The 18978-nt window shown below is 43.2% G+C and overlaps 1 protein-coding gene across 1 annotated transcript in view; it reads right to left on the bottom strand.

Moving 5' to 3' along the window:
• The window catches only part of LOC115480978 (nascent polypeptide-associated complex subunit alpha, muscle-specific form-like), a 278693-nt gene that overhangs the window by 124797 nt on the left and 134918 nt on the right, over nt 1-18978 (bottom strand). The window contains exons 9-10 of the mRNA XM_030219963.1: nt 1074-1200; nt 79-127 (exon numbers count right to left, since the gene is read on the bottom strand). Of these exons, the coding sequence (XP_030075823.1) occupies nt 79-127; nt 1074-1200 (176 nt within the window). The remainder of the gene's footprint in view (nt 1-78; nt 128-1073; nt 1201-18978) is intronic.

Here is an 18978-nt window from a genome sequence, read left to right on the forward strand (position 1 = left end):
TTTAGTGCCGGATTTCGACAATCTAACGGCTTTTTTTGCAAGGCTTGCTTGGAAAAACTTACCACACTATGTTATAACTAGTAGCATTTTCCCATAGTATTTAATTTCCGCTTTATGCCTGTGAAGACTGAAGGGGAATAGGGCACCATCACGGATACAGACAGTAATGAAATTACAAGTTAATCGTTTTTTTTTCTCTTTTACATGGAACATCCTGATTTATTATGAAGTCCCAATAAATTAAAAAAAAAAAAAAAGGAAAAAATTATTTTAGCCATAGAAAATTAAACCGCTGGTGGAAGCTGTCATTAGGGTTAGAGGGCATTCTGCTGAAAGGTTGCTGACAGCTGTGCAAAATCTTTCTAATAAACTGATACAGTGAGGCAGTGGCACGGATAAGAAACTTACAATACCAGCTACATGAGGGCAACAGTCACTGACCACAAGGTCTGTTATGAAAAAGTAAAGGGAACTGGCAAATCTGGTCCTTGTGTACTAATGTTTAAGGATACCACTGGCAGCCCTAGTGCCCTGTCAGTCCTTTTTTTTTTTTTTTTTGCAAGGAGTTCTTGTTACATTGCAGATACCCCAAGTAATGTGTGACAAGCAAGGTCATATATAAACCAGTGGATATTTCCATAGTAAATCATCTTTCAAGTTCAGCAAGACATAGGGAGAACTAAATCTGTCTCGAAGGAACAGAAACGAGCTGAGAGGGCACAATCAGATCTTATAGAAGCCAGGTATTTAAGTTTTGTCACTATTCTCATGATAAAGATAATTTTTGTTCATTTTACCATCTCCCTTTGTCTCCATCAGGGGACTAGTTTATGATATGTGAGAACAAGAAAATCTAAAATAAAATAAAGCTAGGAGGGTATTTGTGAATTTGAAAAAATATAAAGCAAATATGAAAGAAGATTCAGTAATAAGAATCAAGAAGGGACAGTCAAGAAAGGACTCAGGTTTGTGAACAGCCATGTCAGACAGAACACATCCCTGTGCCCTACTGCCAGCTTGCAAGAGCGGAAGGACTTCAAGAGGTCAGGCCCCATGTAAAAGTTTCTTTCTACCTTGCTTTTCCTCAAAGGCTGCCCACAGCAGATGCAGATTCGGGTTTCTGGGCAAGTGGTAGCCACAGGCTCGCTGGTAGACATTGCGGGTCCCAATCACGGTGTGGTTTTCTAAGTATCTGGTGTACTAGATAGACGATGGAGAAAAAGAGAGGGGAAAAATTAATTCAGCATGGATGCAACTTAACAGCTCACAAGGATTTTCATTTGATAGTGCTCAGGCTTAGCCAGCCAGCTGCTTAACTTCTGGGTTGAGCATAACATTTTAGATAATATACAGAAATTAAATGTTTTAAATACTCAGGACTAAGACCATACAAAATCTAATGGCTCATAATGTGCAGATGCCCCATATAGGCATTCCTTCACTGGCATGTCCTCCCCAATTTAGTTTTTCTGTTGGCTCAAGCAGCAATATAGCTCTCTTCCTCCTCATCTAAATAACCCAATGTCATAAGGGCAGTGTTTTCACTGGAATTAGCAGACAAAATGAGACTAAAAGGCGATGACCACCTGCATGGGAACCCCTGTACATTTTCAAGAGAGTTCCAAAGGTTTACATGAGCTAGGGGAGAACAGGGCCAAGATGGAGCCATCAGGATGATGTCACAATCTAGTATGTCTGCATTCCCCGATTGATCACAGAGAAAGGAAGTTAAACAGGTTAAGACTAAGTTTCTCTTGTCTTTGTATTATTCATCTACAATATTATGCTTGACCCAAGAATTAAAACTTGTTTTAGCAACAAGACAACACATTGTTTTGAATCAACATGGAATAAGACTATTGTTAGAAAGGCTCAGAATTATGGAACACTATGCCAACAAAATTAAGATCAGTGGTAATTATCTAACTTTTAGGAATTTGTTGAATATTTGGTTGTTCCAGAAATACTTACCTGTGGCTTGGCATTGATGGACAGATTAGGGGTCTGCTTGGGCTGTTTAAATTTATGTAGTAATTTATTTAGAATGTATTTTACTTAGGAAACACAAGTTTGGTGTCAATTATTCAGAACTTTCTTTACGATTAGGGCTGCATTTTAACTGTAGTTAACTCTGTAATTAATGCATTATTAATTGTGATTAAAACATCCTCAAAACATCTTTTTGCTCTCTTTCATTCCAAAATCCTGTTCTGAGCACAGTCCCAAATAAGGAGCCCTTAGTGTGCAAATGGAGCAGAGAAGAGTCAAAAAACAGAATACATGTATCAGTGCTGCCATCTGTTTATATGTTTGAAGTACTGTTGGTAAGCTTTTTTTTTTTTTTTTTTTAATATTAATTCTTTTTATCAGGGCTGTTTTAAAGCTATATTTTGGTATTGTATTGATTATTTCTTTCTTTAGTTGTACGATTTATACCGCTTATGATTTTTTATTGATTTGATTCTTATAATTTCAAGTTTCATATGTTATTTATATTTTAGCTGCTCCTGCAGCCCTCTGGCTAGGGCGAAATGTGATCCATGTCAGGCAATCCTTTGTGAGAAAGTCAATGCTGAACAAATCTTGAGAACACCAATACATGTATTCTGCTCTTTTGACAATCTCTCAGCACAATCAGACATCTTTTCCCCCATTCACAATTCAACATGACCCACCCACCCTGTGCCAGTTTGTTGATCTTCACCAGCAGCAGCAGCGTTGCACATACAACCTGGTTCGAATCTTTCCCTCTGACCCATCCCACCCATGCAAAACAGGAAGTGATGTCAGAAGAAGCAGGATGGGCCAAAGGGAAACAAGGAGAAATTAGACCTTACCTGCTAATTTGCTTTCCTTTAGTCCCTCCGGACCGGGCCAGGATTGGACTGATGGGTTGTGCACGCCTTCCAGCAGGAGGAGACTGAGACAAATTCTGACTCTAGAGAGCCAATAAGAGTTCTGGCCATGTGACCCTAGCCTCAGTATTTGAATAACAAAGCAGGAAAGAAAAGAAAGACCAAGCTTCTGTGCCCCTTGGAATCTAAGCAGCCACAAAGCACTCCTGAAACGCTATGCCGTCAGCTATGCCGTGAAATCGGGCTCACCAACAACTCTAACCAGAGCCGAGGTATGGCCGTGAAATAGGGCTCACCAACAACTCTAACCAGAGCCGAGGTATGGCCGTGAAATAGGGCTCACCAACAACTCTCACCAGAGCAGAGGTATGCCCCCCCCCCCCCCCCAGAATCGTCTGTGTAAAAGGTTGTTGTTTTTTTTTAATGTTATTTATTTATTTTATTATCATCAAGTTGTCAAACAGCTCTGTATCTGACATCAGAACATCTGAACACAATAACTCCAAACACAGAAAGAAGGAAAAGCACAGTCATGAAAGAACATGGGAGGGACCTGGGTCGGTCCGGAGGGACTAAAGGAAAGCAAATTAGCAGGTAAGGTCTAATTTCTCCTTCCTTAGAGTCCCTCCGGACCAGCCCAGGATTGGACTGATGGGTACAAATGTCCTCAGATGTCACTAAGAATAGCTCTGGCAAAGAGACTGCTTGTCTTGTGGAATGCGCTTTAACCGTCCCTGGAACTGTTCTCCCGGTGTGAAGATAAGCAGAAGCTAGAAGCAGCCAAAACCCATAAGCCCACCAGCCAGAAGGACAAAAAGACAATCCAAGCGCTGCCAGATAGCGTTAAATAATAGGTAAAGAATGCAAATTCTTCTGATCCTATGTGCCCAAAGAGGAACCCAGAACAGTAACAGTAAGGAAATACTGATTGATAAAGATGAAAACGTGAGCTTCGTCAGAGAGGAAAGAAGGTACCAGACACAAACCCCTAAGGGAAGAAGAAGGACAAGATTGAGATCCCTAGAGGGAAAGATCACTAGAACTGGCGGTGAAAGAGACTAACCCCCTTCAAGAAATGAAAGACAGCCGGAAAAGTGGCCAAAGAGTTAGCTCGTAACTGACCTTGGAAATAGAAAGAGCCGCAACTTGCACCTTAAGAGAAGAGAGAAATAAACTTTTCAAAACCCCCTCTGTAAAATAACTCCCGCATCTCTGCCATTGAACCTCGATAAGGGACAATAGCAGCATCTGAACAGCAAAACTCAAAAAATTCTCCAGGTGCAAATGTAATATAGAAAGAAGGACCAACGATGCTACCACAGCCAAATAGGAATTACTGAAGCTGAATATCCACTCTTAGGTAATCGAGTACATTAAAGAGCCAAGCCTTAAGACAAAGAATCGGGCCGTGCCATAGAGGGTCCTTGAGAAAAGAAGATGTAGAGGAAACGCTGACAAAAGACACTGAAGATCCGTGTACCACAGATGTCAGGCCCAAGCTGGAGCTAGTTGGACTACGGGACCGTCATGTGCCTCGATCTTCTTTTTTTTTTTTTTATAAAGAGATGACGCAAGGGACCACGGAGAAAACGCGCACAGAAGACCAAAGTCCACTGCTGTACGATGGCATCTATTCCTGCCGCTGACAAGACTCTTCCGCGACGGAAGAAGCAAGAAACTTTTGTGAGACTGAAGGCAAAAAGAAGTAGCACCGAAGTGCCTCAGTGAGGAACTATCAAATGAAAACACTGAAAAGATGGGAGTCCATTCCCCTGGATCTAGGTTTGACTGCCGCCACATGGGAGGCTGAAATGGCAGTTAAGCGAATGTCTACCCATGCCAAGAGCCTCACCGCCTCCAATCTCAAGAGTAGACTCTTTGATCCTCCTTGGCAGATGACATAAGCCATTGCCATGGCCTTGCCCGACAGAACTGTTCCCGCCTTGCTTGACACTAGGGGACAAAATTCCTCCAAAGATAGACAAACTGCTCTGGCCCCCCCCCCCCAAAAAAAAGATGGATTGGAAAGCTTCCAGAGGAGACCAAAGATCCTAAGCCAACGTGGCTAAACAAAGGGCCCCCCCAACTGCGGAGACTGACGTCGGCCGTTAAAAACTCTCGACTGTAAAGGCATTTCTGCAGTGAGACAGACTACTGCACTCGTGAGACCGGAGAGGCAACCTCAGCTGAAGGAATTCCATCCGAGAGAACCACCCGGATAAGAGAGAAAAATGGAGAGATCTAATTAGAGACCTGGTCCAGGGAACTAGCTGTATATTAGCTGTCATGGAGCAGAGAATGGGAAGCTAATGTTGAGCACAAAGACCGCGACCAATTCCATTCGAAAGGACTATCCGGATAAAAGAGAAAGTTGGAGAGACCTAAAGAGAGGTCTGACTCAGGGGACCTAGCTCCAAAGTATCTGCTATGGAGCTAAGGACATGAAGATCATGGTGAGTACAAAGAACTCGACCGAGAGGTAATGTTGAAATTGCAGCTTGAGAACTCTGCCCTGAGGAAGAGAAAGAAAAAAGAAAAACACGAGCTTGCGCCATGTCGAAAGTAACCCCTAAATATTGTAGAGACTGCGAAGGATTCAGATGAATCTCGGCCACCATTACTAGTCCACCTAAGACCAATAAAAATTGTACTCTTCGGTCTGTGACCTGCTGATTCTGTCGACAAGATATTAATTAGCTAGTCGTCTAGATATGAGTAAACAAGAAACTCCTTTTTTTTTTTTTGAGAGGTAGCATAACTTTGGTGAAAATGGGAAGGGCTGTTGTGAGACCAAACAGAGGAGCCCGAAACGACAGAAGGTACCCCCAGAGTCGCAAACCGATAGAACTTTTAGAGACTGTAACTGATAGGAATATGCAGATAAGCTTTCGCCAAAAATTTTCCTGCATGAAGCGTCACTATAACGGATCAAAGGTTCTTGTGACAAAGTCTTGATACTCTGAGAGCGCGATAGACGGTCTTGAGATTCCAAATAGAATGAAGAAAAATTCCTTCTTGGGAACTAGAAAGTAAAATTGAACTCTGAAGAATGGAGCGAGGAAATGGCCGAAGGACCAAGAGCCTCTGTAAAGCCTCCCCTACCTCACCTGCATTGCTGTGAGAGACTGTAGGAAGACATCTGAGAGAAGCTTGGTGAAGTGAAAAGCATAAACATCTCGAATAACGTGCAAGAACCAGTGGTCAGAGGAAATATGACTGTAACTGAGCTGCAGAAAGCAGAAACAGAAATCCTGAGCTACAAAATCTCACATGCAACACTAGGTTCCTAGGCCAGGGAAGTCGTCCCATCCCCGCTATCATTTTAGTCGCCCTTCGCTGCACCTTTTCCAATTCTACTATATCTTTCTTGAGATGCGGCGACCAGAATTGAACACAATACTCAAGGTGCGGTCGCACCATGGAGCGATACAACGGCATTATAACATCCTCACACCCGTTTTCCATACCTTTCCTAATAATACCCAACATTCTATTCACTTTCCTAGTCGCAGCAGCACACTGAGCAGAAGGTTTCAGCGTATTATCGACGACGACACCCAGATCCCTTTCTTGGTCCGTCACTCCTAACGTGGAACCTTGCATGACGTAGCTATAATTCGGGTTCTTTTTTCCCACATGCATCACCTTGCACTTGCTCATATTAAAGGTCATCTGCCATTTAGCCGCCCAGTCCCCAGTCTCGTAAGGTCCTCTTGTAATTTTTCACAATCCTGTCGCGATTTAACAACTTTGAATAACTTTGTGACATCAGCAAATTTAATTACCTTGCTAGTTACTCCTATCTCCAAATCATTTATAAATATATTAAAAAGCAGCGGTCCTAGCACAGACCCCTGAGGAACCCCACTAACTACCCTTCTCCATTGTGAATACGGCCCATTTAACCCCACTCTGTTTCCAATCCTTCAACCAGTTTTTAATCCGCAAAAGGACATTTCCTCCTATCCCATGACCCTCCAATTTCCTCTGTAGACTTTCATGAGGTATCTTGTCAAACGCCTTTTGAAAATCCAGATACACAATATCAACCGGTTCCCCTTTGTCCACATGTTTGTTTATTCCTTCAAAGAATTGAAGTAAATTGGTCAGGCAAGATTTCCCCACACAAAAGCCGTGCTGACTTGGTCTCAGTAATCCATGTCCTCGGATGTGCTCTGTAATTTTGTTTTTAATAATAGCCTCTACCATTTTCCCCGGCACTGACGTCAGACTCACCGGTCTATAATTTCCCGGATCTCCCCTGGCGCCTTTTAAAAAATCAGCGTTACATTGGCCACCCTCCAATCTTCCGGTACCACGCTCGATTTTAAGGATAAGTTGCATATCACTAGCAGTAGCTCCGCAAGCTCATTTTTCAGTTCTGTCAGTACTCTAGGATGAATACCATCCGGTCCAGGAGATTTGCTACTCTTCAGTTTGCTGAACTGCCCCATTACGTCCTCCAGGTTTACCGTTAAGTCAGTAAGTTTCTCCGACTCGTCTGCTTGAAATACCATTTGCGACACCGGTATCCCACCCAAATCTACCTCGGTGAAGACCGAAGCAAAGAATTCATTCAGTCTCTCCGCTACGTCTTTGTCTTCCTTGATCGTCCTTTTTACCCCTCGGTCATCCAGCGGTCCAACCGATTCTTTTGCTGGCTTCCTGCTTTTAATACACCGAAAAAAAATTTTACTATGTTTTTTTTGCCTCTAATGCTTTTTTTCATAATCCCTTGGCCTTCTTTATCTGCGCCTTGCATTTGCTTTGACATCCTATGCTGCTTCTTGTTATTTCAGACAGTTCCTTCTTCCATTTTCTGAAGGCGTTTCTTTTAGCCCTAATAGCTTCCTTCACCTCACTTTTCAACCAGGCTGGCTGTTTTTGGACTTCCGTCTTTCTTTTCTAATTCGCGGAATATGTATGGCCTGGGCTTCCAGGATGGTATTTTTGAACAGCGTCCACGCCTGTTGTACAGTTTTTTACTCTCTCAGTTGCCCCCCTAAGTTTTTTTTTTACCGTTCTTTTCTTTTATCATAGTCTCCTTTTTTAAACTTAAACGCTAACGTATTTGACTTTCTGTGTACAGTTACTTCAAGGTCGATATCAAAACTGATCATATTATGATCACTGTTATCAAGCGGCCCCAGTACCACAACGTTCCTCACCAGATCATGCGCTCCACTAAGGACCAAGTCTAGAATTTTTCCTTCTCTCGTCGGCTCCTGATTAGTTGTATAATGTTTTTTTCGCTTACATTACATCATTACATTACACTACAGTCTTGTAGCCCGCAAAAGCCATAAAATTCAGTGCAGGTAACTAAGGTCCCTGTTTACTAAGGCGTGTTAGCATTTTTAACGTGCCTACAATTAGCGCATGCGCTAACTGTGTAGGTGCCTTTAAGGATATTATAGACACGTACATTAACGCATGTACATGGTTAACGTGTGTTAAAAACGCTAACGCACCTATAACATGGCTTAATAATCAGGACCCTAAAACTGAAGCACACTTCAGGAAATTAAAATATCAAACACACATCAGATAAACACTTAATCATAGCTCCAAACCATGAAAATATTTTTATATAAAAACATCTTGAGTAATTTTCTAAACTATAAAATTTTAGAATTTGCTTTTGCAAAATACAGGATTTTAGAATTTGCTTTTGCAAAATACAAGGCTAAATACAGGAGTTTCTACCTATATAGCGGCTGTCATTTCTGTGAGACACGCTCAGCTTTAAGTTTTTTTCTGTACAAATTCGGAGATATGGATACATATACATTTTATTCTATTACATTCAAACCCTGACCCCTGAGGCAGGCGTTGCTTAACGCCAAAGCACAGCCCGTGTCGGGTCCTTTTAATAAATACTCCTGTTGTCTCAGTCTTGAAGGCCCAGTGTTGCTTTTTTTTGTCTGTGTAATTTCGGTGTATGCTGGTTACCCTCTCTGTTTGGCTTGATTTAAAAAAGAGAAACATACATCATCACGTTATGTTTTTCCGATTCGCTGACATCATAACTGTGATGAAACAGGGGATTTACGTCCGTGACTTCTTAAGTGAATGTATAACATATTTGTTCCCTAGTGCATTTCCCTTGTTTGGCCAGCAGATAGTGATTGTCTTTTTTTTTGTAAAGCTGTTACAGAAGTGGCAGTTTTTTCCCGCCTAAGCTGTGAGGTAATATTTAGTCTCAGTACGTCCTGAAACCCTGTTCAAGGCTTGTGAGCAGTTAATTTCCTGAAGCTTCCCAGGTGCTACCCAGGTAGTGACAAAGTGTTTAGACAGTTTTAATACTGATCCTTATTCAGTTACCTGTTACTTTTCCATCTGTTTTATATGGTTCACTATTCTAATTTTGTGACACTAAACCTTATTAGCTTACTGGCTCTTTTGTTCTGGACTAAGAATCCTGGTGGTTTGTGGTTTACGTTTATGGGTGTTTTCTAGGAACTATGGGACCCCTGAGAGTGTGGCCACAGTAACCTAGAAATCACCAGGGAATAACCTGAGATTGGGAGACCGCCCAAAGGCAATTGAGACCCAGTCAGTGGAGAGAAGGGTGCTAGTATTGAGCACAAGCGGCAGGTGCAGGCGGACCTGAGCAATGCTGGGGACAGACCCTCCAGGTGGTCACTGAGTTAGCCCCAGGCGGGTGCTAGGCATTCCTTGACAACGATGCTTATAAGCCGTGTGATCGGTGGTTTTTCCTCCACCTTAAGCTACGTCTAATAAAGTAAGCATTTTTTTTTTTGTGGCATGTTTTGACTATCTGTTTTGACTTTTTTGTTTTACTCACAGAGTTATATGTAGCAATCTTCAGTCTTATTTTACCAATCCCAGAGGCAGGTGTCTAGCCGAAATGCCATTGCTTTTATTTGTGTTCCATGCTCTCAGTGCTGGAAACTTGAGTGCAGATAAGTGATTGCTAATATACATATTTTATATTCTTTTATTTTTCATATACTGAATGAAGCTCATTTTTAAGTAATTGAGGGGGGAGTGACAAGTGACTGAAACTATTCTGAGGATTGGACTTAAAATAACTTTGCGCTATAAGAGGTCCCATGGATCAAACATAATTTATAAAAGTATATCTGATGTCCTTTTGTTATATACTTTATGATATATATTTTAAGTTCTATACTTTATAGTATTTTTTTTTTTTTTACAGGTTGGATTTGGTGTCATATATTACCTTTTTTATTTTGATCTTCTTGGGTGTCACAAAATGTAGACTGATTATCTGTCTGTTCCTTATTTTTTAAGTGGCATAGGGGAGTGTCTCCAACTGCATTAAACTGTCCAAGGTCACATGTACGACCTTCAATCTTTGAGGTGACCAACAAGAAGACTTTGAAGCTGTCAACCAGCAGGTGCACGAACTTGAGGACATACCCCTCCTGTACCTCCAGCACCCACTGATCCGAGGTTATCTGGGCCCAGTTCTGGTAAGAGTTTCAAAATGACCACCTATGTGAACCACCTAAATCTGGGCCCCAACACTTTCACTGGGAGGTTCAAAAGGCTCCAGATGTTCCTTGAGCATCTTCACATCTTCTTCTCCTAGCGATCTGACAGGACTACAACCTACTCCTCCGAGATCCATTAACTCTACCTAGATTGTACCTCTTAAGTCTCTCTAAATCAGTCCCTGGCAGTGACCGACTGGAAAGAACAAGGCAGCTGATCCTCCACAAGTCTAGGAATCTATGGAGTGGAGGAGTGGCCTAGTGGTTAGAGCACCGGTCTTGTAATCCAGAGGTGGCCAGTTCAAATCCTGCTGCTGCTCCTTGTGATCTTGGGCAAGTCACTTAATCCTCCATTGCCTCAGGTACAAACTTAGACTGTGAGCCCTCCGGGGACAGAGAAATATCCAGTGTACCTGAATGTAACTCACACCTTGAGCTACTACTGAAAAAGGTGTGAGCAAAATCTAAATAAATAAATAATATGACTCTCCTAGATCCGTCTTTGCAAAATAGCAGTATACCCTGGTAAGGCAATTTACTGAGGTAAGTCGAGCTTCATCTGTTGACCAACTCCCAAGCCACAGAAGCTGTCTCTGTGATGACAGAACTAGATTCTTTATGGAAAGCCTGATGAAATCATACATGGTATCAGCCAAAAAGGTCAACCCAATCTAAAGACGCATGACTCTACCGTCACATCCAGAGAATCCCATTTTGGGTTATTGGGCAACTACTCTGCACAGCAAAAACAAGCCCAGGCCACATAACCTCTACACGCTGCAACTTGCATCACTACAAATGAATGAATGCTTCAACAAGGCTTCCAACAATCCTGGGGATCCCTCACTGTCACTCCACTTATCAAAGAAACAGTAGTCTTCTTGGTCACTGCTGAAACCAGAGAATCCACCCTAAGGTGGTGGAGTTTTTCCTTCCTCAGTGGTGGCAACTGGTACACTGCACCATGGAACTACTGACCTTAAGTGTGACTGCCACTTCACGTCCACCATCACTGAGACCACAAATGCACAGGAAAAATCTTGGCAGGCTTCCAAACCCTCACAAGGAGGGGATCCCCTTTCTTGGCTATCTCTGGTGGTTGCTTTGCTGTAGCACTTCAAGAACCTGTGATTATCAGGGTAAGGAAGCTCATCATATCTGAAAATCCTTACAATGGAAGCATTCCCTCTGGTGATTATCTCTGCTTCCCCCTCCAAGGGGTTCCCATCCAGGAATCCATAGACTCTCCAAACTCCTCAAGCAGGGTCCCCAAGCCTACCAACTCAACTAATCCTTCATCCTCCAATTCCAGCATATGTGCCAACTTCAGCTTCTTGGTTCCTGAAGGGCCCTCAACTTCATGGAGCCCCCTGTTACTCCCCTGTTCACTCGCAAGCATTCCGTGCTTTAAATAAAATGCCTGGAACACCAGAAGCATGAACCAAGGGGAGAAAAGAGAAGCCCCCCCCCCCCCCCCCCACACACAACAAAACTTCCCCTACTGAATCCTTAAGAGAAAGCATTGGCAGCTCCTCTGACTGCTGCAGAGTCAGAGCTGCCCAAAATAGTAGATGTTCCCAGCAAAACTGTGTTCCTCATCTAATTCAGCCCAGATGCTGATCTCTCTAAAAGACCCAGGACTGTCTGCAAGGCACACGTTTCATATTTGCAGCAGCCGCAGCATGGCCACTTGTCAATGCTACCAGCAACCTGGAGCTTAAGGTCATACACTGATGGCCATGCTCCACTACAGTCACCATGCCCTTCTCACAAGGAAACAGCACCAAGGTTTCTGATAACTCCACCAATACCAAAGGCTCAATTCCCCCCTCCAATACCTAGTCGGCTCCCAACTCCTTCAGGTCAGCAACAAAGTGACCTCTATTTTTTTTGCATGTTTTTTCCTGGATTCTGGTGGCACTCAAAGAGCTTTTTTCCCATGATTGGAGGAAGGGGGACCAAGGCACAATCCTGGGATGCTCACACCATGGAAAGGGGTGTAGGATCTAGCCACTAAGTCTGCACCTATCCCCGCCCTTGGACTTTAAGAACAAACTCCGCAAGTCCTCAGTTGCCTTTATCTTTTAATTTTCTTTATATTTTATGGGGCCAACCCCAGTGTACCCTAATTAGATAAAAAAAACAACAAGCCTTCCAGACCAGAACAATGTTGCACAGGAACTCACTACCATCTGCTGGAGACTGAGAAGGAGAAATTAGATCTTACCTGCTAATTTGCTTTCCTTTAGTCCCTCCGGACCGGACCAGGATTGGACTGATGGGTTGTGCTCGCCTACCAGCAGGTGGAGACTGAGAAAAACTCTGACTCTAGAGAGCCAATAGGAGCCCTGGCCATGTGACCTTAGCCTCAGTATTTGAATAACAAAGCAGGAAAGAAAGAAAGAAAGACCATCTGTGCCGTATGGAATCCTAGCAGCCACAAAGCACTCGGCAATGCCAAGTATCAGAGCTCACCAACAACTCTTACCAGAGAAGTGGTATGGCCCGATTTGTACTACAGCTCACCAGCAACTCTCACCAGAGAAGTGGTATGGCTCCCTTGTATTATAGCTCACCAGCAACTCTCACCAGAGAAGTGGTATGGCTCACTTGTCTTATAGCTCACCAGCAACTCTCACCAGAGAAGTGGTATGGCTTACTTAAAGTTTCACATATATACTAGCATGGCTTATTTAAAGGTTCACATATATATATACCAGCAATTGGGTACCCCAGCAACTCTCACCAGAGAAGTGGTATGTCCCTTTTGTAGGAAAGCTCACCAGCACTCCTACCAGAGAAGTGGTATGGCTCACTTGAATTAGAACTCACCAGCAACTCTCAGCACAGAAGTGCTAAGGACCTCAAAGTTCTATACATATATAGATATATAAATATATACATACATATATAGAGATATAAATACATACATAAACATATATTCCAGCAACTGAACCCACCAGCAACTCCGACCAGAGACGTGGCATGGTCCACTTAAAGTCCTATATATGTACAAGCGTCTTTTTTTTTTTTTTTTAATACCCCGTTGAAAAAGTGACAAAATATGGGAGGGGCCTGGTCCGGTCCGGGGGACTAAAGGAAAGCAAATTAGCAGGTAAGATCTAATTTCTCCTTCCTTAGCGTCCCTCCGGACCGGACCAGGATTGGACTGATGGGAAGTACCAAAGCAGTAACCTTAAGGGAGGGACCCTTTCAAACCCCTAAGCATCTCCGAGTTGCATAGATCACCTCCTGGCGACAATGAACATGTAGAGTGTATATCAATCAAAAGAGAATGAAGATAAGCTCAAAATGGCACCGTACAAAATGTGCACCTAGTGCACCAAAAATCGCTGTGCGAAGGAAAGAACCCCGCTTCTCAAGATGGAGCATATGTTATAACACTCTCAGGAAATGGTCCCCCAGTGAGTAGACAAATAGAAGGTATGAATTCCTTAATACGTCGAGATATAGTGAGGCCGAAACAACGGCAACCTTACCTTGACTAGAAGTACCAAAAGGAAGGACCAAATAGCTTGTAACAGCTCTCTAAATATATAAGATCTGTTTTAATATGTAAAGCATATATAAAGCATATAATTTCCTGTGATCTTGAACGCCAGTAGAAGAGTCCAGACCAGTAAGAAAAAAGTGATTGGAAAAGATGAAAAATGGGAAACTAAGGTAGAGTGAAAAAGAAATACCCAGGTGAAGAAGTACCTCTTACCTAGACGTACTAGCTTGGAAAAAAAGAAAACCTGTATGAGAGAAACTTGCAGTCCTGACCCTGCTAGCTGAAGCCATGGCTACTAACAACAGTGTCTGAAAGGAGAAAGAAACCTTAAAGGAAACAAGATGATTTTGAATTATCGTGCGAAGAAGAATAACACCCTGTCCCTCTGACAATGTCACTAAGGCACAGAGGCTAAAAGCTGAGAAGAGAATACTGCAACTACAAAAGATGCCATCCTGCTTAGCAAGGCTGAATGCCTGTCCCAGACTGAGAGCATGCACCAGCCTGAGCAAGAGAGAAACAAAGAGGCCGGACTGGGGAAGAGAGAAGGTCCTCTAGAGAAAACAGAAAACCCCCTCGGCTCCATAAAAAGTCAAGATGACAACCTAAAAGGCAGCCTGGTATATCTGCAAGGACAAACAAACAAACAAAAAACATAAGGGTTACGCCCCTGAGATCCAAATATCTAAGCGAAATGCCCGACCTGAAGAGAAGGCCACCATGCCAGAAGGGGATGGCATGCTACAGGGCTGGTCAGATGGTAGATCCATACAAATGACTCCCCTTGAATAAAACAGACATCAGCCATGAAATAAACCAAACGTCAGTGCGGATGTGAACCCACCTAGGAGGCAGGACGATTAGAGTCAGAGTGAGAACCGAAGCTGGGCCTCCCCGATGACATCTCACTGCACTGTTCGCTAGATTACCCCTTAGGCAGCTTACAGAGAAAAGTGAAAACATGCAAAAATAAAATGACATACATGTCAATCGTGTAAAGGGGGCACATGCAAGCCCTGTAAAGAAACAGAATGACCAGATAGTAGAACTGTCCGAGGAAAGGATGTACCTTCAATACACAAGAAGACCAGAGACCTACCAGGGCCTCAATATGTAGCCTAAGAAGGCAACAGACCTACAGGAGACCGAAGACCATTCGGAAAGAACATAAGCTAGAAACAGTCCTGCCAGAGAGCAGGATTGAGTCTTTGAAGAAACCTAAGATGATAACAGTCCTATGAGAGTACAGAAAGAGCATTCCGGACTAACATAACATGGCAACAATGCTGACCAAAGACAGAGTGCTCAGAATAAAACGCTAGTCCCTCAGGGATACCTCCTTGCTCCGAGAGCGACTGACAGTCCCCTAGTTGCAATGTAAAGAGACACATGGTAATCCTGAAAGCAAACCGAATGCCAGAGCCAAGAAGGAAAAAATTAAGCTACAAAGTAAAGAGACCACATGGTAGTCCTGGAAGTAAAACCAAATGCCAGGAGGAATGTCCTACTCAACTAATGCCGAAAAAGAAGAGCAGCAGTCTCGGGGAAAAAAACAAAAGGGAAGCTGCAAATGCTTCAGAACACTCAAAAAGATAAAGAGCACAGGAGTGCAGCTCATGAGAATGCAAAGGCAATTGCCCAGGGGAAAAAACCTTGCAACTATGTCGCATGTAACCCCAAAATATTGTGGAGACTGCGAAATATTTAGACGACTCTTGACCACCAGTACTAGGCATCCTGAGAACCATAAAAATTGCACTTCTCGGTCTGCGACTTGCTGACTTGTCGACAAGAGGTTTTTTTTTTTTTTTTTTAAATAGCTAGCTGACTCGCCATGAGTGAAGAAGAATCTCCCCTTTTCTGAGGGGTAGCATAACTATGATGAACTTTTAGAGACTGAAAACAGTGTCGTGAAGGGACATTATTGCACATTGTGAGCTGGTCACACTTCCAGGACCCAGCCCGGGCGGACCCTGCTTAGCTTCCTTCACACCGGGCTCTATTCCTTCTCAGAAACTCTCCTAAGAGAAATATGCAGAAAAGTTTGTATCAAAAAATGTGCCTGCACCGAAGCTTCACTATGGATCGAAGGCTTTCATGAAAAAGACTTGAGACTTTGAGAGCGCTCTTGACAGCATTTAGAATTGAAATAGGAGTAAGGAAAATCCTTCTTAGGAACTAGGTTCTTGTGATAAAGATTTGAGACATTGAGAGTGCGCATGACGGCATGTGAGATTCCAAATAGGAGGAAGGGAGATCCATTCTTAGGAACTAGAAATTAAAATTGCATTCGAAGAATCAAGAGAGAAAACGGTCCTAAGATCCAAGAGTCTATGTAGGGAGACCCCTACTTCACATGCCTTGCCGTGGAGCGATAGAGAAAGGAGGCGAAATGAAAAGCATAACCATCTAAAAATAAACCGCAAGAACTCCTGGACAGAGGAAATAAGAAGATGACTGTCATGTAAGAGTAGCCTGCAACTATGATTTCATGACACCAAAGTTAAACAGGTGAGAGTGGCATGTACCTATGATAACATCCTTACTGCCCCCATGCCTGTGGAAGAACAAACGTATAGCTACATATAGGAAATATCCTGGTATGGAAAGCAACCTTTCGAAAAATGCATAACAAAAAAACACAACTGTGAACTACCTTCCCACAGTCACATTGGACGCCGACTCTGTGGGTGCTGTGGGTGCTTGAGCACCCCCGATATTGAGAAAAACTCATGTATATGTCCAGGGAGGGGTCATTTTCATTTGGACTTAGCACCCTCAATAATTTTGAAAAGTTGGCTCCTAGCCACAGACAAACGCCATCCGAGATTATAAAGAACAAACATCAAACAGGCTGGCCAAGTATGCATATATAGTGGGACACGACATACAGGGTCCAGAAAGAGAAATAAATTACTAAAACTGGGACCTGCACCCAGTTCTGTAGCCCACCTTTTGATGCTGCTTTTAACTCCTAACCCTATTCCTCTGTTCAGAACCCTTATTTTAAACTGCTCACTTAAAATCTCCTTATCTCTTGTTTGTTTGTCTGTCCTAATGAGATTGTAAGATCTGAGGAGCAGGGGACTGTCTCTTCATATTCAAGTGTACAGCGCTGCGTTTTCTAAGTAGCGCTTAGAAATGATAAATAGTAGTAGTAGCAGCTTCAGAGACTGTAGTGCTGACTATTAGGCTACAGCAACCAGCTACTCAACATTAAAAACATAAAAAGCAAAGAAATGACCCCCCCTAAAGAACATAGGCGACTCCTGAGAAAGATCAGCCCAAACGGCCCGAAGACGGCGAAAAAGAAAGTCCCGACGCACCCCCAGCGGCGCACAATATTTACAGGAGCTGGAAGAGGAGATCCCCGATGCTGGCATACAGCGCGTCTCAGCTTCTCGGACATGACGGTAAACGCGCGTGCAAGCGCGTACCCGATTCGCGCCAAAAATCTCTTTTTTTTTTTTTTTTTTTAAGCCCTGCTCCGTCCGAACAAACCGCTTAGGGAAGAACACAAACGGCAGTGCTAAATAAATACAGCTCAACTCAAAGAGGGCTGAAAACAAAATGCTGCCGCTTACTCTTTTTTTTTTACACAGCTGACTCACAGCATTCCCATGCAATCAAATGTAGCTGTCTGCTCATTCAGTCAGTGGGGACAAGTTGTCTTTAATTTTTTTTTTTTTTTTTTTTTTTCACCTAAACTCCTCCAAATTACTGCTGCCTCTTTTTTTTTTTTTTTTTTTTAACCAGCTAGATAAAATAGACACCTAAAACAGCAACCAGAGCTGCCTGCTCGTTAAAGTAATGGGGGAAAACTCCGCTGTAAGAGTAATAGAACAACACATAGCGTCTGCTCGTTAGAAGCCGGGTGATGTAGCTTGCTCCTTAAAATGCTTATAAGATTTAACTTTCTATAGTGGCTTGCCCTCTCCCAAAGACATACACCTTTCTAAACAAAGGGTAGTCCTTCCCAGCTATGTATGGGAGATGGGGAGGAAGGGGGGAGGGACCCGGAGACATCCGAGTTTGACCACCCCCAGAGGCTGTAAAAGAAAGGAAAAGAAGTCCCTACCTGACCAGCGTCTAACAGAGAATTCCTAGGCACAGAAGAAGAGGTAGCAATGTTGTTCTTATTGTAAACCTCTAAAAGAGAAAGAGAGAGACTAATGGGCTCGCTTCCTACCTGCTGGGAGACTGAGAAATACTGAGGCTAAGGTCACATGGCCAGGGCTCCTATTGGCTCTCTAGAGTCAGAGTTTTTCTCAGTCTCCACCTGCTGGTAGGCGAGCACAACCCATCAGTCCAATCCTGGTCCGGTCCGGAAGGACGCTAAGGAAATACTGGCTAGTTCACAGGACCCTTTAGGGCAATGTCACAAAACCAGCAGTTCTGTCTCCATCTGCTAGTAGGAGACCACATACTCACTGGTCTGATGGGATGAGGAATAGAAAGAGACTTGTCAAAAAGCAAAGGAGAGCAAAACTAAGAATATCATTATGCTCTACATAGGCCTCTGGTGCACCTGCATCTAAGTACTGTTTTCTGAATGTCTCATTAAAAAAAAAAAAAAGGATATAGTGCAACTAGAAAAAGTTCAAATAAGAGCAGCAAATTATAGAGGATAGACTACTTCCTTTATGAAGAGAAGATAAGGAGAAATTAGATCTTACCTGCTAATTTGCTTTCCTTTAGCCCCTCCGGACCGGACCACGATTGGACTGATGGGTTGTGCACCGCCTACCAGCAGGTGGAGACTGAGAAAATTCTAAGACTAGAGAGCCAATGAGAGGCCTGGCCATGTGACCCTAGCCTCAGTATTTGACTAACAAAGCAGGAAAGAAAGAAAGAAGACCAGCCTTCTGTGCCACATGGAATCATAGCAGCCACAAAGCACTCGGCAATGCCGAGTATTAGAGCTCACCAGCAACTCTCACCAGAGAAGTGGTATGGCTCACTTGTATTAGAGCTGACCAGCAAACTCTCACCAGAGAAGTGGTATGGCTCACTTGTATTAGAGCTGACCAGCAACTCTCCACCAGAGAAGTGGTATGGCTCACTGAAAGTTTTACATATATATACCAGCAACTGAAGCACCCCAGCAATGTCAGCAGAGAAGTGGTAT

Source organism: Microcaecilia unicolor, chromosome 11 (genome assembly GCF_901765095.1).
Source record: "Microcaecilia unicolor chromosome 11, aMicUni1.1, whole genome shotgun sequence".
NCBI lineage: Eukaryota > Metazoa > Chordata > Amphibia > Gymnophiona > Siphonopidae > Microcaecilia > Microcaecilia unicolor.